General features: G+C 42.5%; 1 protein-coding gene across 6 annotated transcripts in view; it reads right to left on the bottom strand.

The window, feature by feature from the left end:
• Positions 1-19923, bottom strand: part of RB1CC1 (RB1 inducible coiled-coil 1) — a 325791-nt gene that overhangs the window by 162819 nt on the left and 143049 nt on the right. For all 6 annotated transcript variants that reach the window (XM_033933671.1, XM_033933675.1, XM_033933676.1 and 3 more), the window contains 2 exons: positions 14202-14598; positions 3252-3422 (listed from right to left, as the gene is read on the bottom strand). In XM_033933671.1, coding sequence (XP_033789562.1) covers positions 3252-3422; positions 14202-14598 — 568 coding nt within the window. The remainder of the gene's footprint in view (positions 1-3251; positions 3423-14201; positions 14599-19923) is intronic.

The raw sequence follows: 19923 nt of genomic DNA, 5'->3' as shown, positions 1-19923 counted from the left end.
AGGAAGCCTTGGAATCAGGAAACTCTCTTGATAAATTCAAAACCAAACTTAAAACCTTTTTGTTTCAGTACAAATACCAAAGCACAAGATAAAATATTTTCTCCAACTTCAGTATACTTTCATGAGAACTGCTTTAAAGAAGCGACCCCCCCCCCTTCCTTGCTGTTTTTTTTACCCTCCCTTAGCTCCCCTTACTTTTATTTTTTACGATGTGATTATTAACCTTCCCCACCCCAAACTCCTCTTGTTTCTATTTGTGTCAATGTCTTTGTCTCAATTTTGCTTTTACCCTACTATTCTTTTATTTTAAAATTTTATATTTTTAGCTTTGTAAACCAACCAGATACACGTAGATGGTCAGTATATCAAAATATAAATAAACTTGGAAACTTAGAGAGGACTAGCCCACTAAATCAGAAATAACTGAAGATCTTGGACATTTGATCGAAGTCTACTAGATCAAATGCACTGCTTAGGTCAAATTGGATTATGATTGTGATGTGACCCTTGCTTACTAATTCTTTGCCATATGTTACTAGTGCTGCGAGCACCATTTCAGTGCTGTGATTTTTCCCGAATCCTGATTGTGAAGGGTGGAGGATATTGAAGTGTTGTAAATAGCATTCGAGTTGTTCTGTGACACATCCTTCCATCATTTTGATAAATAGGGGAATAAATATTGGCTGATAATTGGTCACATCAGAGGGGCTGAGTTTTGGGTTCTTGGGAATGGGCATTAAGATAATTCCTCCTCCTGATTTGGGGAAAAGGCCAGTTTATAGACGACTGTTGAGCCACTGGGTTATTTTTCCTATAGTTGTTGGGATGACTGCTTTGATCAGATGAGGTGTGCATGTGTCGACGCTGTTTTGGAGTATTTTAGGAGAAGCCTTTTGTGACTTTGAATTTAATCTTTCCAAAATCATTCCAAGATCTGTCTGCTGGTATTTCCATAGGTGGTTTTTGTTGCAGTGGGTCTAGCTGGTCTCATGTAGATTGAATCTTTGTTTTAAAATAGTTAGCTAGTTCTGAGGCTGTTGGAATAGAGGACTTGTCGCCATTTATGATCTTGTTCATGTTCGTTAGGTTATCTAAAATTGAGAACAGTGTGTGATTTGCTGATCTACTTAGAGTAGTACCCTTTCGTTTTTTGTTTCAGTGGTGCTCAAATATAGAGTAAAGCTGGCGGAGAACCCTGAGTTGATCCGCAACTGCGCTGTGGGGGCTTCATACAGTTTATATGCTATCCTGGTGAAAGCTTCCCCAAAGCCAAATCAATCTAGCACTTTAAAAAGGTACAACCACTCAACACAGTCAAGCTTTCTCTACATCCAAGAAGAAAGCAGCCATAGGAGAGGTGGAGTGCTTTGCTGCGTGCAGAGTATGCAGTAAAAGTCTGGTATTAAACTAAACTAAACTTTAAGTTTATATACCGCATCATCTCCACGGATGTGGAGCTCAGCACGGTTTACAAGAACTTAAAATATAGGAAGAGATGGTAAAAAAAAAGGTTTACATGAACTTATATATAGAAGAGAAGAGTAAGGGAGGATAGAATTACATTTTAGTGAAAAGCCAGGTTTTCAGTTGCTTGCAGAATAATTGGAGGGAGCCCAGGTTCCGCAGCGGGGTAGTAAGGTCGTTCCAAAGAAGTATTGAAGTAGGAGAGTCTGTTTCGGGTGAAGCCTATCTGGTCCACATGTAATGTAATGTAATGTAATGTAATTTATTTCTTATATGTAATGTAAGTCAAAACATTTAATCTCATCACCAAAATTTTAGCACAGATTCTATGTGTATTAATTATATAAGACTATAGTTCTTAATTTCAGTTGGATCCCTGTCTAGTTTGGGAAATATAACTACCAATGCCTCAACAAAGCTAGAATCCACTGTTGGTTGCATTTGCAAAGATTTATAGAGCTCTAACAATTTAGGAGACAGAATATTGATGAAAGTTTTATGAAATTCCACTGGGTATCCTTCCATGCCTGCCACTTTGTTGGAATTCAAGGAATTACTGCTGCTTCAACTTCTTTTCAAGTGAGTGGTTTATTCAAACTTGTCATATCATTATCTGTAAAAGTCACAGTAAGTATCATGGACAGGAAATTATCAGTATCTTCCACCATGGGTGACAAATCAGAAGCAAAGAACTGATCAGCTATCTCTTTGTCCGACCTAACCATTGTACTCTCGGATAATTTGATGTGCTTGAGAAGGAAATCTCTTATATAGGATGGAATATGCAAGACATCCATAAACAAAGACAATGACTCTAGAATGTATCTGATCACTGAAATCATATACCTTCCAGGGGGATTTATTAAAGATTTATGGATTTTGGAAAAAATATGAACAATAACACTGTTACATACAGCAGAGTCAAAAATTTGAAAGATAAGTTGGTGTCTTTTAGCATACATCTGTAAAGGTACCATTTACAGTCAAGAAAGAGAGATTATTTCAGATATAGGAGATACATTGTTTACCCACAATCTATTGTGACTAACAAATTCACACATCTAGTGAGCAAGGAATGTTTTATGCTAAGAATATTTCAGATTGCAACTCAACAAATTTTATCTATATAGTTTAGTGCCCTTGTGGTCACTAATATACTTCAAAAATCAAAATGAAGGCATCATGCTAAGTTGTAAGAACACAACAGCCACATTAAGGAAGGAAAGATGGATACAACAATGATCTCTCATTGTTCAGAAAAGAAATATTCCTTTGTGAACCTTCTTTTAGAATGCTTAAATCAGTATTTCTCAACTCGGTCCTGGAGTACCCCCTTGCTAGTCAGATTTTCAGGATATCCACAATGAATATGTATGGAAGAAATTTGCATATAATGGAGACAGTATATGCAAATCAAGTTTATGCATATTCATTGTGGATATCCTGAAAATCTGACTGGCAAGGGGGTACGCCAGGACCGAGTTGAGAAACACTGGTTTAAATGACCATTGATGCTTTTATGAATCACTGCTCCTGAAGTAGTTGGTTTCACAGAAACTTGGCCAAGTCAGGCTTGCTATAAGTTTATTTGGATTGTTTTTCCTTGTGTGACCATTAAAAATAAAGGTCTTTTGAAGCTAACATGCTACACTGTCCTTCTCAGCTTTCACTGCTGTGTTACATTATAGTTGTGGTGGTTGTTTTTATGTCTTACAACATAAGCAACATTTCTTGCAATATCTAAGATATGTTAGACAGCAGACACTAAATGTTGTTAATAAAATTACCTGAGCAAGTTCTTTTTGTTCATTTACCAGTCTGCTACAACTAGCAATCATCTGGTCCAGTGCATAAAGCCTGTCCTCAAGTCCCTTGATAGCTTTCATGTTCTGATTATCAAGCTTGGCAACAGTTTGTCGACCTTCTGTCAAAAACTGCTGAATGATTCTTGGATCCAACTGAAAAATATAATAAAAGACTTACATTGTGACGGCTTCTTTAAATTTAAAAACTGAAATCTCACAGACCTTGAATAATATGCAAATTGTATTTTAAATTGATGTTAAATGTACTGGTACCCATTTTGAATAGGAATATGAATAGGAATATGATGATAATTTTTTTAAAAACATAACCTGCTTTTAATCATTACAGCATCCTCTGTGTACAGGTGAGTTATTTCAGCAAAACAGATTCAGTGCTCTCAAGAGTACAACATTTTGGAGTAAAATATTATACAAAGACCTAACAAAGATTTCACTGTTATTTTTGGATTATTTTTTTTAAGTATTTAGAAAATGTATTCTATTCTGTTTTTGTGATTTATAGTCTGCACTGTCATCTGTTGATTCTAGGTGAATAACAAATCATAAATCCATAAAACCATTTATAGATAAATATTTACAACAAATACCAAGCAGTTAAGAATTTATATCATCATAAAAACATTGAAAATAGCATGTTAAAGCTTTTCAAAAAAGAGTAAGAAAAAGCTCATGGCTCCCAATGATTCCATTCGATTCTATCGGAAGATTATTCCATTGCTTAGTTTCATGATGTCAGGAGCTCTCAGGTGACCATCAAGGGGTGGCAAGTTGGCTACGGCCTAATAGAGAATGACACGGTGGCGGTTTACCCGCGGCCACCGCATTTTAGCCGCGGGTCACCTGCCGAAAACGGGGAAGAAAACTAGCAGTCGCTGCGGCGATGGGGACAAGGCCATTCACCGCCCTCGGGGCGGTGAATGGTCTTGTCCCCGCAGCTCACACCCGCCTGCCCAATCGATTCTAGTGTTTAGCCAGCTCTCTCCCTTCTCCTCACCTTAGTTTGTAGATTTTCTCTTTCGGCGACCCGCACGCTATCAGAGAGCCGCGCACCCGCTGCTGCTCAGTTTCGATCTTCTGCTCTGACGCAACCGGAAACAGGAAGTTGCAGCAGAGCAGAAGATTGAACACTGAGCAGCCGCGCGTGCGCGGCTCTTTGGGAAAGCGTGCAGGTCGCCGAAAAAGAAAACCTATAAACTAAGGTGAGGAGAAGGGAGAGAGCTGGCTAAACACTAGGATCGATTGGGCAGGCAGGTAGTGGCTGCGGGGACCGTGCGATCGCTAGTGTTCCCGGCTCAAATTGGAAGGAGGGAGTGAAAGGGAAAAGGATTCTGGGCCAAGGGGATGAAGTCGGAAAGAAAAACCCACAGCAGGAAAGAAAGGGAAGGACTGGCAGGTGAGCCAGATGCTAGAAGCAGGGGGGGGGGGGAAGAAAGAGGGAAAAAAGCTAGATGGGGTTGAAAAGAAGAGACACACTGGTATGGAAGAGGAAGATAGGGGAAATCTGGACACAGGAAGGTAACAGAAAGAGGAGAAAATTATGTGCATGGGGCATAGGGACAGAGACATAAAGGGGACATGCCGTGGGGATGGTATATGGACACAGGGGGGGCAATAACAGATACATAGGGGAGATATTAGAAATGGAGAAAATAGGAGCACAGAAGCGAGATGGTTTGTGGGGATGGGACAGGGACCGAGCTTGCAGGCTCCAGTGGCTTGCACAAATTACATTGTAACGTGCCATGAAAATAAGAGGAAGGAAGGTAGATAGGCCACGCGAGAGGAGCTGAAGGGTAGTAGAAAGGAACAGATGGTAAAGGAGGGAGGGAAGGGTGGTGGTGGAAAGGAATAGAACAGACATTGAAGGAGGGTGGAGAGGAACAGACCCCCAAGGGAAATGTGGAAGACAGAGTGGGAAGAAGACAGATGCCAGACTATGCGGGAGCGGAGGGAAGAAGATGGGTGCTAGACCAATTGGGGGGGGGGGTTAAGGGAGAGGCACAGTAACAGCAAATGGAAGACGCAGAGAGAAGACACACAGTGGATGGAAGGAATTCAATGAGAAGATGTGGAAAGCAGAAACCAGACAACAAAGGTAGAAAAAAAAATTATATTTATTTATTTATTTTTTGCTTTAGGATAAAATAGTATATTAGTTGTGTTGATAAAAATTTATAAACAAAGCCCTGCCAGCTGAACATCTCTTTCTCTAGTTCAGCAGCAGGAACTTTGATTTATAAGAAAGGAATAAGCTAAATATTACAGTACTAAGGCTTATATGGATGCAGCGGGGACGGTGACGGGGCGGTGAATGGGATGGCAGTGGCGGTGACGGGGCGGTGAAAGGGATGGCGGTGACGATGACGGGGCGGTGAAGGGAACGGCGGTGACGGGGCGGTGCAGAGGATGGTGGGCCGGTGATGGGGCGGTGACGGGGACAGATTTTTTCCCCGTGTCATTCTCTACGGCCTAACCTTCGGTAAGCCAACAAATCCGGACTCAGGCAACCCTCAGGGAGATGAATGCTGGCCACTGCCTAATCCCTGGTAAGCCTGACCATGAGTGACCAAAGCATAGCCAAGAGCAAGGAGACCTTATTTAGAGTGACTGGAGAGTCCCCAGGGACCCATGTGATTGGAAGTGACCGTAGTGAATGGAAGAGACCAGAAGTGATTGCTCAGATTGTCCCACTTGGAAAAAGTTCAGTACACTGCTCTATCAGCAAAGTCAGTTTAGGCAATAGTGTAACCTTTTTTAAAAAAAATCACGATCAGGGCAGCTCCACTACCACTGGGAACTATCCCAACTCAGCCCACAGGCACTGAGAACAGCGTTGGGCCAGCATGGAAGACTCGCTCTTCCCCTCCGACATCCCATCCAAAAGAGGTACCATTTTTTGAATCACAATCTGAGCAGCTTCACTACCACTGGGAGAAGCCCCAACTCAATCCACAGATGATGGGGAGAACAACATTGGGCCACAGTGAGAGACTCGTTCTGCCCCCGATGTCCCATCCATAGAGATGTCATTTTTTGAATCATGATCAGGGCAGCTCCACTACCACTGGGAGCTGCCTCAGCTCAGTCCACATGAACCAAGGAAAACAGCATTGGTCCGACGTGGGAGATTCACCACACCCATCCGTAAAGGTGCCATTTTTTAAATCACGATTAGGGAAGCTACACTACCACTGGGAGTTGCTCCAACTCAGACCACAGGTGCTGGGGAGAACAGAATCGGGCCAGTGTGGGAGACTCGCTCCACCCCCTGATGTCCCATAGGAAGAGGCACTATTTTTTTTAAATCACGACCACAGCAGCTCCACTACCAATGGGAACTGCCCCAACTCAGTCCACATGCATTGGGGAGAACAGTGTCGGGCCAGTATGGGAGACTCACTCTATCCCCCAACATCCCATCCGGAGAGGACTCATTTAAGGCACAAGCCAAAGGCACGTTCCTTAGCGTAGCGACTGAGAGCAGTGACAAAACCAGGAAGGAACTCTCCCTCCCTTCTCCCATCCACAACACCATACATTTCACCAGGACTCAGCACCACCAGTGAAACCTGCACTTAAGAGGAAGGAACTTCAACTACTCCACCACATCTCCACACAGAAGATCCCTCACTCCTCACACTATGGGTATCCTTGACTCCTAATAAAAAGGTAATCACTGGCAGGAACCAAATTTTCCAACATGCAGTGGTTGACCTTTCTCTTGCTCTATCTTAGATGGGGTGGTTGCACTGGATGGGTCACAGACAGTCCTAGGCAAATCTTTATCCAGTATAAGATCATAAGACCATACACATATATGTTTAATTATGGGTTCAAAATTTGAACACATCATACCTATACTTTTTCAGCTTCATTGGCTGCCTGTGACTAAGCAAATTGAGTTTAAAGTGTTGAGCTTGATCTTTAAGTTGAGATAGACACAACAGCCGGTACTGTTGAGTAATTTGCTCATCTCATATCAGCCATGCAGGCCACCGTGTTCAGATGAACAACTTCAATTAGAAGTTCCATCACTGAAAAAAGTAAAATTAGCGTACCATCGTCGCTGGAATGCCCTGCCATTGGAAGTGAAAAGGGCTATCTCATTGATAACTTTTAGGAAATTGCTTAAAACGGTATTGTTTGAGCGACATTATTCAGGCATCTAGGAGAGGTGAGATGAGATGAGATGAGATGCAGTGATGATGGGAAGAATTACTGTATTTTTAGGTTTGTCATTAATATTGTATTAGTAGATCACAGTCAATATTGAGCTTTATTTTAAGTGTTGTTTATTGTCTATTTGGTTGTTTGTTGTTTTAAATTATGTATGTATTTTGTAACTTGCATAGAATTGAAGGATATAGCGAGTGAGACATGTTTTAAATAAAAAATAAACAAACATACCTGAACAAATCCATGACAAGAGGGGGTATGGGGGAAGATCCCCAGCAAAACATAAACAATTAATAAACAGGCACAAAGGTAACTGAGAAAAACAGAGAACTAACCTGTTGTGTGCAATGAACACCCCAAGAAAGAGCCTTCAGCAATGTGCATACTCACAGAAAACTGCCCACAGGATCTGGCAACTGGCTGGAAAATCTGTACGGAGAATAACTGAGGCAGAAAGAAGCAGGCTATTCCAAACTACTGAGTGTACACAGAGTGTACTGAGTGAACACAAAGTGTACTGAGTGTACACAGAGAAGGTGGATTGTATGGAATCCTACAGGGACTAACAGAAAGAAGATTATCGAAGGTAAAAACCTAATCTTCCATTCTGTTCCATCCCTTCCGGATTCCATATGCTAGATGACGTACCAAAGCAATTGTAATAGCTAGAGAGGGACAGAAGAGCCTGCCCTCAACCCCAAGGTTCCAAAAGCGACATTAGAATGGCCTTACTGGGTAAGACCAATGTTCCATCAAGCCCAGTAGTCCATTCTCACAGTGGCCAATCCAGGTCACTAGAACTGGCCAAAACTCAAAGAGTAGCAACATTCCATGCTAACGATCCAGAGCAAGCAGAGGCTTCCCCCATGTCTTAATAATAGACTATGGACTTTTCCTCCAGGAACTTGTCCAAACCTTTCCTAAAACCAGCTACGTTATCTGCTTTTACCACAACCTCTGGAAATGCGTTCCAGAGCTTAACTATTCTCTGAGTGAAAAAAATGTTTCCTAATCTAATCTAATCTAATCCTTAGGTTTGTATACCGCATCATCTCCACGTTCGTAGAGCTTGACGCGGTTTACAGTAGGAGAAATAGGAAGGAATTACAACAGAGGGTTAGAGGTAGAAGTGTGAAGAAAATTTACAGGACTTGGGATGCCAAGATATAAGAGTTTCCTTGATTCCTAAGTTGGAGGGAGACTTACATTTTTTGAGAAAAGCCAGGTTTTCAGATGTTTGCGGAAAACTTGGAGAGAGCTCAAGTTCCGAAGAGGGGAGGTAAGGTTGTTCCAGAGCTCAGTGATTTTGAAGTGGAGGGAGGTCCCTAGCTTTCCTGTGTGGGAAATGCCTTTTAGCGAGGGGAAGGATAGTTTTAATTTGTGGGAGGATCTGGTGGTATTAGGGTTTGAGGAATTCCAAGAAAGAGGGATAAAGGGAGGGAGGATACCATATAGGATTTTGAAAGTTAAACAGGCACATTTATAGTGGACCCTGGCGATTATCAGAAGCCAGTGGAGCTTGGCCAGGAGTGGGGAGACATGGTCAAATTTACTTTTAGCGAAGATGAGCTTGGCCGCGGCATTCTGAATCCGTTGGAGTCTGTGGAGGTTTTTCTTAGTTAGGCTTAAGTAGATAGAGTTGCAATAGTCCAATCTGGAGAGGATGATGGATTGGACAAGGAGGGTAAAATGTTTTTGATGGAAGCTGGATCTAACTTTCCTCAGCATGTGAAGGCTGAAAAAGCATTTTTTTTACCAAGGAATGGAGGTGGTCATTTAAGCACAATGTGGAATCAATGATGATGCCCAAGACCTTGCTCGAGAACTCAAGCTGCAGAGAGGAGCCAGAGGGTAGTGGGATGGAGGTGGGTAGGTGATCTAGTTTTGGACCGAGCCAAAGAAGTCTTGTTTTGGACTCATTCAATTTCATTTGCACAGTGTGGGCCCAGGATTGTAGGTTCATTATACAAGAGGATATGTTCTTAGACAGGTCGGTGAAGTTCGAATCGGTCTCGAGGAGGACGAGGATGTTTCCTCTTATTGGTTTTAAAAGTATTTCTCTGTAGTTTCCCCTGGTCTTTGTAATTTTTGACAGAGTGAAAAATTGATCCACTTGTACCCGTTCTACTCCACTCAGGATTTTGTAGACTTCAATCATATCTCCCCCTTAGCTTTCTCTTTTCCAAGCTGAAGAGCCCTAACCTTTTTAGTCTTTCCTCATAGAGTTTCATCCCCTTTATCATCTTGGTCACTTTTCTTTGAACCTTTTCTAGTGCCACTATATCTTTCTTGAGATAAGGAGACCAGAATTGAATGCAACGATACAGAGTCATTATAATATCTTTAGTCTTACCATCCCTTTTTAAATAATTCTTAGCATCTTGTTTGCTTTTTGGCCGCCACCACACACTGGGTGGAAGGTTTCATCATATTGTCCACAATGACACCCAGATCCTTTTCTTGGGAGCTAACCCTCTATCGGACCCTAGCATTCAGTAACTGTGATTTGGGTTATTCTTCACAATATGCATCATTTTGCATTTGTCCACATTAAATTTCATTTGCCACTTGGATGCCCAAGTCTTCCAATTTTCTAAGGTCTGCCTACAATGTTTCACAATCCACATGCATTTTAACAACTTTGAACGGCTTAATGTCATCTGCAAATTTAATCACCTCACTCGTCGTTCCAATTTCCAGATTGTTTATAAATAAGTTAAATAGCATAGGTTTCAGTACAGATCCCTGCGGCACTCTACTGTTTATTCTCCTCCATTATAATACTGTTGCCCAATTCTCCAGCTTTCCTAATCTCTGAAAACATTTCTTCATCTGTCTGCTCATTTTATCCCGGAGGACATTAGTAGAACCCTACCTTTATATTCCTTCCCTTCACACATGGAATTTCTATCCATATGGATTCCACACTGCTATCTATGTCATGCAGAATGTTTATTTTATTTGATTCAATTCCCTCTTTAACATATAGCGCAACCCCCATCCAATTTTATCTACTCTATCCTTGTGATATAATTTGCACCCAGGTAATACAATGTCCCATTGATTGTCTTCCTTCTGCCAGGTCTCTGAGATGTCTATTATATCTACCTCGTCATTCAGTGCTATATACTCTAACTCTCCTATTTTATTTTTTTGGCTTCAAGCATTTGTATACAGACACTTCAAATTGTGGGGTTTTTTTTTCTTGTAACACAGATTGCTGAGACGACAGGAAAAATTTGGGTCGCTCACTCTGCCTTCCTATGCTGGTATTTTATTGCCTGTCTGGCCGGCATTTAACAGCTCTTTTTAAATTGTCAACAATGCTTCCCCAATTTTAAACTGATGTTTTCTTTTCTGCATTATATTGTAAATGCTTTCTGTTTAAGTCTATTATTCTAATTTGTATTTTATCTATATCCCATGGACTACTAGCTCACCTTGTTGTGAACCGCCTAGAACTTTTTTGGTATGACGGTATATAAGAATAAAATTATTATTATTATTATTAAAAACTCCTGGCTTTCTTTCACCTTTATTGAATCCTTTCTACTGTACGAGCCGCCACATCCACTCAGTAAAACCAGGTAAAAGTATGAACGAGGTCAGGATGATCAGGAAAAGAAGCGGATTGTGGTCAGTCATGAAGGAACATTCTGCAGTGAAAGGCTCCTCAGACTGCAGCTTCAATTCTTGAAGAGATATTCCGAGATCAAATCAACAAGGAGCGTGTTCATAAAAAAATCATTGGACAGTGGGATCATCCCCCAAATCTGGGATTCCCAGATTTGGGAGTTGTTAGCGTAGAGGTACTATTAAAAGCCAAGGGAGGAGATCAGAATGCCAAGGTAATGAGTATAAATGGATAACAGAAGGGGTCCCAGGAGAGAGCCCTGGGGTATTCTTATTGATAGCAGGTTAGGTGTGGAGGAGGATCAATCACTGTATACACTAAAAGTGCAGTGTGAGAGATAAGAGCAGAACCAAGAAAGAACAGAGCCCTGAAAGCCAAGTGAGGACAGGGTATCAAGGAGAAGGTGGTGGTCTAGTATCGAAAGCAGTGGATAGATTGAGAAGGATGAAGATAGATTAGAGGCCTTTGGATCTGCCCAGAGACAGGTTGTTGGAGACTTTAGGAAGGGCATCATCAGTAACACGGCAGAGTGAAATCCCCAACAGACATGGCCAAGCAGCCTGCTTAGAGTGCTTGCGGCCCGATGCTGCTTCGGTTGAAGGTAGGGCTCGCTCGCAGTTGGCGGAGAGGGAAGGATGGAGGGTCAGCAGGGGTTCAGCTGTGTAGTGGGGGTGGGGGGTGCTCAAGGGTTCTGCTGCACAAGGGATGGGAGGGAGGGAAGGAAGGATAGAAGCTGGGAAAGGGTTATGCTGCACGAGGGATGGGAGGGAGGGAAGGATAGAAGCTGGGCAAACTTCTACTGCACAGGGGGATGGGAGGGAGGGGAGGAAAGATGCTGCAAATGTGGTGGAAAGAAAGGAAAAAGGAAGAATTGGGGTGAAGGAGAGGAAGGGAGAGATGATCATGTGCATACCCTGAAAATAAGACCTAGTGCCTTTTTTTGGGCCCCAAATGAATATAAGACACTCTTATTTTTAGGGAAACATGGCATAAGAGCGGAAATCTGAAATCAAAACCATGACCAGAAAAAAGAAGTTAGAAATCACTTAGCAGTATGGAGATCAGCTGTTTGCAGCTGTAGCACACCACATTGTGACAGAATGAAACACAGTAGTTAGACAACAGGCTAAGCAGTATAAAGATAGAATTCTCTATTCTTCCAAAACCCCACATTGCCCCTACACCTCCCTTGCAAATATCTTCTCGCCCAAACTGTCCCTACAGCTCAAAAACTACTCTTCCATATGCCCCCCAAACTGCCACATCTCTGAAAACTCTACAAATGCCCTACCAATTTGCAAACTGCTCCTTGTAACTGCTCATCAAAAAAAAGAACTCTGCAAATGCCACACCTCACATATTGTCCCACACCCCAAAAATATTCCCTATAACTGCCACACCACCCCTAACTGCCTTACTCTCTAAAAACACCTCCTGAAAAATGACTCGCTCCAAAATGTCTACCAATTGCCCCACCACCCTACAAACTACTACTATTGCTACTACTTATCATTTCTATAGTGCTACCAGATGTACACAGTGCTGCACATTAACATGCAAGAGACAGTCCTTGCTCGAGAGAGCTTACAATCTAATTGTGACAGACAAACAGGACAAAAAGGGTGAATCTATACATGCTGTTCAAGTAGGGAATTACAGAAAGAATGACAAGGCAGATAGGGTAGGGAACTATAGAGGGAGTGACAAACAGATATGGATGCTTTACAAGTGGGTTGGAGTTAGGACTTAGAAGCAACTTCAAAAATAACCCCCTACAAACTATAACATACCAAACACCTATCCTGCCACAACTGACGCAGCACTGTACAATCTGTCTGAACACCAAAAATTAACCCTGCAACTACCCCACTACCTCAAAAATTCCCCCACCTCCAAAACTTGTCAACTACAACTGCCCCCTTTATAGTATGAATTACTGTCACCCCTCAAACTTGTCATCCCAACCCCAGATTCCTCCTCCAAAGATACAACACATGTCCAGCACACAAACATAAATATAAATATACACCCACCCACATACATGCAGACTCCACAGATGCACATTTAAGGACTGTTTGTTCATATTTCCTTATCCTTTTATTTCAGTATTTTTGTTAATTTTACTCTGAAAACTATTTCAAGAATCATACAAGGAATTCTTCCTTTTATTTTTTCACTCTCTACTGTCCCAGCCCCAAAATTGTTTTACCAACTCACAAACTGCCCCATCCCACAACTGTTCCACCATCCCACAAAGTGCTGCCAGCTACAAAAACTACCTTCATCCACATCTGCTCCAGCTCTGAAAGCTGTAACAGCCTCACTACTTCACAAATGGCTCCAACTCTCAAAAATACCTCCCACAACTGCCTCACATCCCTGCGTACCACCTACAAAAATTACCCCTACAGAAGGTACACTTTGGACATTTACACATATATATGCCATTACTGTAAATTATTTATGCACATTAAAAGGGGTGTAAATGTTAGCATCTACAAGGGGCCGCTGAAAAGTTCTCAGCTCAATCATTAAAGTAGGGGTTTAAAGTAGGGGCAGTCTCCATTGAGGGTTATAAACTTAGTCCAATGATTTTCCACTTTTTTCCTTCCATCGGAAAATCACGGAACAAAAAAAGTGGAAAATCGCTGGCCTAAGTGTATAGCCCTCGATGGAGACTGCCTCAACTTTGTTAGCTGGCCACTTGTACTGCCCAACTTACCCATACTGCCCAACTTTTCAGTGGCCACTTGTACTTTAAAGAATTACCCCTTTGTGCTTTGTTCTGTCTTCCTACTACAGTTTGTCATCATACATACAGTTCCTTGTCTCTGCCGCTTCCTGGCACTTAGTTATATTTTAGTGACTTGCCAAGAAGAGTGATGTGTGCAAAATAAAGTATGAACACCAGAAACGTGTGAAAGAAGTAGGATGAGAAAATAGTGCAAATGTGCTAATACTACAACCTTTTCAAAAAGCCAAGAAAACGTATTTGTTTAGAAGAGAGCATGAATTGACACTGAATTGAAAATACAAATGATTTAAATGTGGAGAAAATTTAAAGCTAGAAAGAAAAAACAAAACAGAAAACATCTACTTACTCGACTCATAGAATCAAAGCATTTTCTGACCAAAGATTCCACATCATTGGGTCTGTCTTGTACATTGATCCAGTCTAATAAAGAAACGTTGAAAGAAGGAACATCCTTATTATTGTGCTCCTCTGAAGTTTCAGTATTCTGAACAAAATCCATATTCTCTTTCATATGTTCACATATGCTGTCCTCGGTTGAATGATCCACTGATTTGGAAAATGAATCTAACAAAGATTTCTCCATTTTAGGTTCATCCAAATAAAGCACCGGTTCAAGTGACTTCTCATTCTCAGTATCTTCAATTTCTGTCCCTCCATGTTCAGGATAGGACATTCTGTAGCTACTTCGGGTCAAGCACTCCAATAGTGGGATCTTGGCCATAATAGAAACAGCTGCACCTAAGCTGAAAATGTTAAATGATAAAAGATTTTAAAAAACAATACTCAACATTTCGTTAAGAATCCTAATTAGCTATTAGCTAACTGGGCTAATTAGGAGCTACCAGAACAGAGTCTGGAGGACCCAATGCAGCTAACTCAGGGCACCTCCTGCCACACAGAAGAGTGGGTTTAAAGTAGGGGTTTTCAACCCTGTCCTCAGGACACACCCAGTCAATCAGGTTTTCAAGATGTCCAAATAAATATGCATAAGACAGGCCATGCATGAAAATCTATCTCATGCATATTGGTATTTTGAAAATCTGACTGGCTGAGTGTGGCCCAAGGACAGGGTTGCAAATCCCTGGTTTAAAAGGATAGGGAGGGGAAGAAGGTAGAAGAAAGCAAAGAAAATCAAAAGTGTAAAAAATTCCAAACCAAAACTAGACTTTAAAAATGAGTGAAATAAACCAAAACTACAAAGAATAGATAATGATTAAAATTTCTGGCTAACAAAGTATATTTAATTTGTTTTTATCCTATTTATATATTTGTATTTATCATACACCTATATGAAGAGATTCATCCAAGGAGGTGCAATTTCTGCATGTTTTGCACATAAGAATTGCTATGAGAGTGATGACATCTCTACAAAGTAGCTGAACATGATGCACTCTACATATCTAAGTGTCAAGTGACTTCAAAAAAGCATTATTTTGTGACTACCAGAAAATGCATGAAAACATTCAAAATGCCATAGTGTAGACTTTTGGGGGTAATTTTATAAAGAAGGCATGAGCATAAATGCTGAAAATCCAGCCACACACTATTCTTTACCTACATGAATATATCTTCAATACCACATAACTTGCGGGTGGATATTCACAAGGGCAAACTCTAGATAGGGGCAAACTTATTTGAATAACTTACACACTACTATGTTACAAATGTATATATGGAGTCTATTCATGAGCCTTTACACCAACTTTATGACTGGTTTCAGTGTTTGCTCTAGGAGCATAAGTGACCTGGTTATGCTAGAATTCTACATGGTCAAGTCACATTATGGTCAAATATATTTTATTGAGCAATCAAGAACACAACAGAGTAACACAAAGTACAGAACCAGCTCAAAATTTTGAAATATTCCCCAAAAGAACCCCCCCCCCAAACCCCCACCAAACCCCCCCCCCCCCACCATACCCACCCCTGGGTCATCCTTTGAAACACAAATTAACAAAGAATCTGAACAACAAACTATACAAAAGAGTCACAAAAGGGTAAGTACAGACAAAAGCTTCAATTAAGTATCCGGCTACGAGCCAGAGGGGTCAAAGTATTCCAGAAAGGTTCCCAAGTGGTCTGGAAAAGATGACCTTGGCGAGAAGACAAGTCAGTCACATCCCTTCGCTCCCACATCAAAAGAGCGATCATGCGGCTCCTCCAAAGGAAATAGTCCGGAGCTTCAGCCTCAAGCCATTTTAGCAGGATGCATTTCAATGCGATCAGGATAGACCACTTGAGGAAAGCTGCAACTCCCTTGGAACGTGGAAAGTAGTGAGGAACAGTCCCAAATAAAAGCAAAGGGGAACTGCGAACAGTAACATGCCAAAGATTCTCCACAAAAGCAAATATAGCAGTCCAAAAAAGTTGTATCTGAGGACAAGTCCAAAACATGTGGCCTAAGCTGGCTTCCGGAGCCTGACAACGAAGGCAGGCTGCGTGGGGACGGAAGTGAGCCAAATATGCCCTTTTAGGAGAAATATATAAACGAAAAATCAATTTAAAATGTTGCTCCCAAAAGGTAGTGTATTTACGAAAAGCAGGCAGTCGACGGACAGCCTGAAGGAGGATATCAGAAGGCAAATCAACAGCAAGATCACTGGACCATGCATCACGCAGCTTAGAATGGTCAAACAAAGGGCATTCATCCTTCAAGTGGCGTTGATGAAACGTGAGAGGGACCGGTTGTTGAGAACCAAGGGTAAAGGCCGTGGACAAAGTCTCATGACAGGCGGCCTGCAAGGAGCTAGAAGGTAAGGAAGAGATGTAATGATGGATTTGCATGTAAGCAAAATAGTCAGTAGGAGGGAGATCAAATTCAGCTCGCAACTGAGCAAAAGATTTAGGGGCGCCTTCATCAGTAACCAAGTGAAATAGATATTGAATGCCCTTTGTTTCCCACTGAGCAAAACTCGGCCCATCAATTCCAGGTAAGAAAGAACCATTGAAACGAATAGGAAGGAAGGGAGAGACAGAAGGAGAAAGAGTGTGAAATTTACAGACCCAACGCCAAACCTTCCGTAAGGGTCGATGTAAAACTTTCATAGAAAGAGACTCAGGTTCAAAAGAAGGAATAGAATGAAGATAGGCACTAAAATGAGTAGAAGAAAAGCAGGAAAGTTCCAGAGCCGAGTTAGTAAACGCTGAAGTACCCCTAAAGAGATCATTAATATGCCTCATTCCACAACCAACTATCAAATAGCGGAGATTCAATAATCCCAAGCCACCTCTATACCAGGGAGTCGCCGCCCGCTTATAAGGCAAGCGAGGCCTCTTACCGGCCCAAAGAAATTTCTGGACCAGTCGTTCCAATCGGCGCTCGTCACGAAACGTCAAATAAAGGGGAAGGACCTGAAAAACATAAAGCCAACAGGGGACCAGAAGCATGTTATACAGGTGTACTCGACCCAAAAGTGAGAAAGGAAGAGACTCCCAAAGGTGCAACCTATTCTGTAACGTCTGAAACAACGGGGTTACATTCAGCCGGTACAAACTAGATAAGTCTAGCGGAATATTAACCCCCAAGTACCACAAAGAAGAATCAGCCCAACGAAGAGGGAAAACACCCCTCCACGAAGTTCGTAAATCTGGTGGAAAAGATAAGGCCAAGGATTTATCGAAGTTGAGAGACAGCCCTGAATAAAAACCAAATTCAGAGATGAGATCCAGAGCCGCTGGGAGAGAATCTTCAGGTCGGGTAAGAATTAAAAACATATCATCCGCGTACGCCAGAGTCTTAAGTTCGAAGTCACCAACCGAGAGACCTCGGACCTCCGCGAACCCCCGAAGAGTGCATAACTACGGTTCCAAAGAAAGAAGGAACAAAAGAGGGGAGAGAGGGCATCCCTGTCGGGTACCACGAAGAATAGGGAAAGAGTCAGTACAAGTCCCGTTAAAAGCAATGAGGCCAAGGGATTGGAATAGAGGGAACGCACAGCATCTAGAAAGAACCCCCCGAGCCCCACATACTCCAAGGTACGAAACAAGAAGGACCAGTGAATGCTATCAAACGCCTTAGAAGCATCCAGGCTAACAAACAAGGTCGGAATCTGGAAAGATTGACACTGAGCAAGAGCAAGAAGTACCTTGCGGACATTATGTACAGACTGTCGGCCCCGAACAAAACCTACCTGATCCTCATGGATAAGCTGCGGTAAATGAGGAGCAAGACGATCAGCCAATATACGAGCAAAAAGTTTAAGGACCACATTGATCAATGAAATGGGGGCGATAAGATTCCGGCAAATCAGCAGCCTTACCAGGCTTCAAGAGTAAGGTAATAAGGGCCTCATTTGCAAAACGTGGAAAAGAACCACGGACCGTAGCTGCATCAAAATATGCCAATAAAGGTCCATAAAGTGTCGGAGAAAGGAGCCAATAGAAGTCACCCGAGAACCCATCCGGGCCCGGAGCCCGGTCAGAGCGGAGCGATTTAATAGCAGACTCCAATTCAACCGCCCGAAACGGACTATTAAGAGAGGAAATCGCAGCCGCTGACAAACGAGGCAACCCAGAAGAGTGAAGATAGTCCGATATCATGTCCAAAGAAGCGTCATCCGGAGCTTCATATAACCGACTAAAGAAATCAAATAAGACCCCAGAGATCTCAGAAGTCCGAGACACCACTCCTCCGCCCCGGGTACGCAGAGATAAAATCGGCTTCCTACCAGTCGTAGCATTAACCAAACGAGCCATAAGGCGGCCGGGTTTGTTACCGTAACGAAGGAAACGATGATGATAAAAGGCTTTGCATTTTTGGGAACGAGAATGGAGAAGGGAGTTCAGGGCCACCTGAGTAGACAAATAGCAGTCTCGAGTCTCCGGAGAAGGGTGGAGAGAAAAGGACCGCTTTGCCAAACGTAAAGCCCGTTCAAGAGTAATGATCCCCTGATTAATACGCTTATGACGAGCACATAGAAATGAAATGATATGTCCTCGAATCACCGTCTTCCCAGCCTCCCAAAACAAGATAGGATCATCCATGTGGGGAGCATTATTTGTAGAATAATCGTCCCATTGGGTCTGCAAAAAAGCACAAAATTCCTCGTCCTGAGCAAGATAAAAGGGAAACCGCCAGGACAGCACGCGGAGGTACGTAGGATCCAGGACATCATCAACCCAAATCGGGGCATGATCCGAGATAGACAGAGGTCCAAGCTCAGCCGAGTGAACAGAAGGAAACATAGAGGTAGACAAGAAAATATAATCTAGACGGGACCAAGTACCATGGGCACGAGAGAGATGGGTATAGTCACGAACTTCAGGGTGGAGAAGACGCCACGGGTCCACAACCGAAAGTGAATCACAGAAGTCGGAAAGGAGGTGACTCTTAGAACCCAAAGAAGAGGCAGAAGAGCCAGACTTATCCTGAGCGGGGTGCATCACCAAGTTAAAATCTCCCAGAAGAAGCAGAGGATCATCAGGAAAGCAAGAACGAAGGTAAAGCAACCGCTGTAAAAAGGCTGATTCTCCAGAATTAGGGCCATAAACCACTAGGAAAAGATAGGAGCGACCACCCAAAGTAAGACCAAGAAGCGACCATCAGATGACTTATCAAGAACCTGGACACCTCTTGGCGAAGACTTACGGACCAGCACTGCAATGCCCCCATGACGACCCGAAGAAAAAGAAAAAAACACCTCCCCCACCCAAGAACGACGTAACTTAAGATGTTCGATATCAGTCAATCTAGTTTCCTGTAGACAAGCAATATCAGACCGGTAGCGTTGTAGAGCAACAAGTATTTTGGATCTCTTGACAGGCGACATGATCCCCCCAACATTCCAAGAGGCAATTCTAAAAGGGGTACTCATAGCTGAAAAGCAGGAAGGAAGCAATGCCAGAAAAGGAAAAGCAGGTGAAAACTATCCCAAGGGCCCAGCCTCCCCCAGAGCAGTAGGAATCGCCAAAGAAGTGTAGTGAACAGAAAAGACCAATAATGAAACATATCAAACTTAAAGAGTAAATATATAGAAGGAGGACCCCCCACCCCACCAACTCCCAATCCACCCACCCCAACCCCCCTCTTCCCCCCCAAACCCCCCTCCACCCCCCAGAAACAAACCCTC

The sequence above is a fragment of the Geotrypetes seraphini genome, chromosome 2 (genome assembly GCF_902459505.1).
Source record: "Geotrypetes seraphini chromosome 2, aGeoSer1.1, whole genome shotgun sequence".
Taxonomy (NCBI): Eukaryota; Metazoa; Chordata; class Amphibia; order Gymnophiona; family Dermophiidae; genus Geotrypetes; species Geotrypetes seraphini.
The sequence above is the reverse complement of the archived record's forward strand: the minus strand, read 5'-3'. Positions and strand labels throughout refer to the sequence as shown.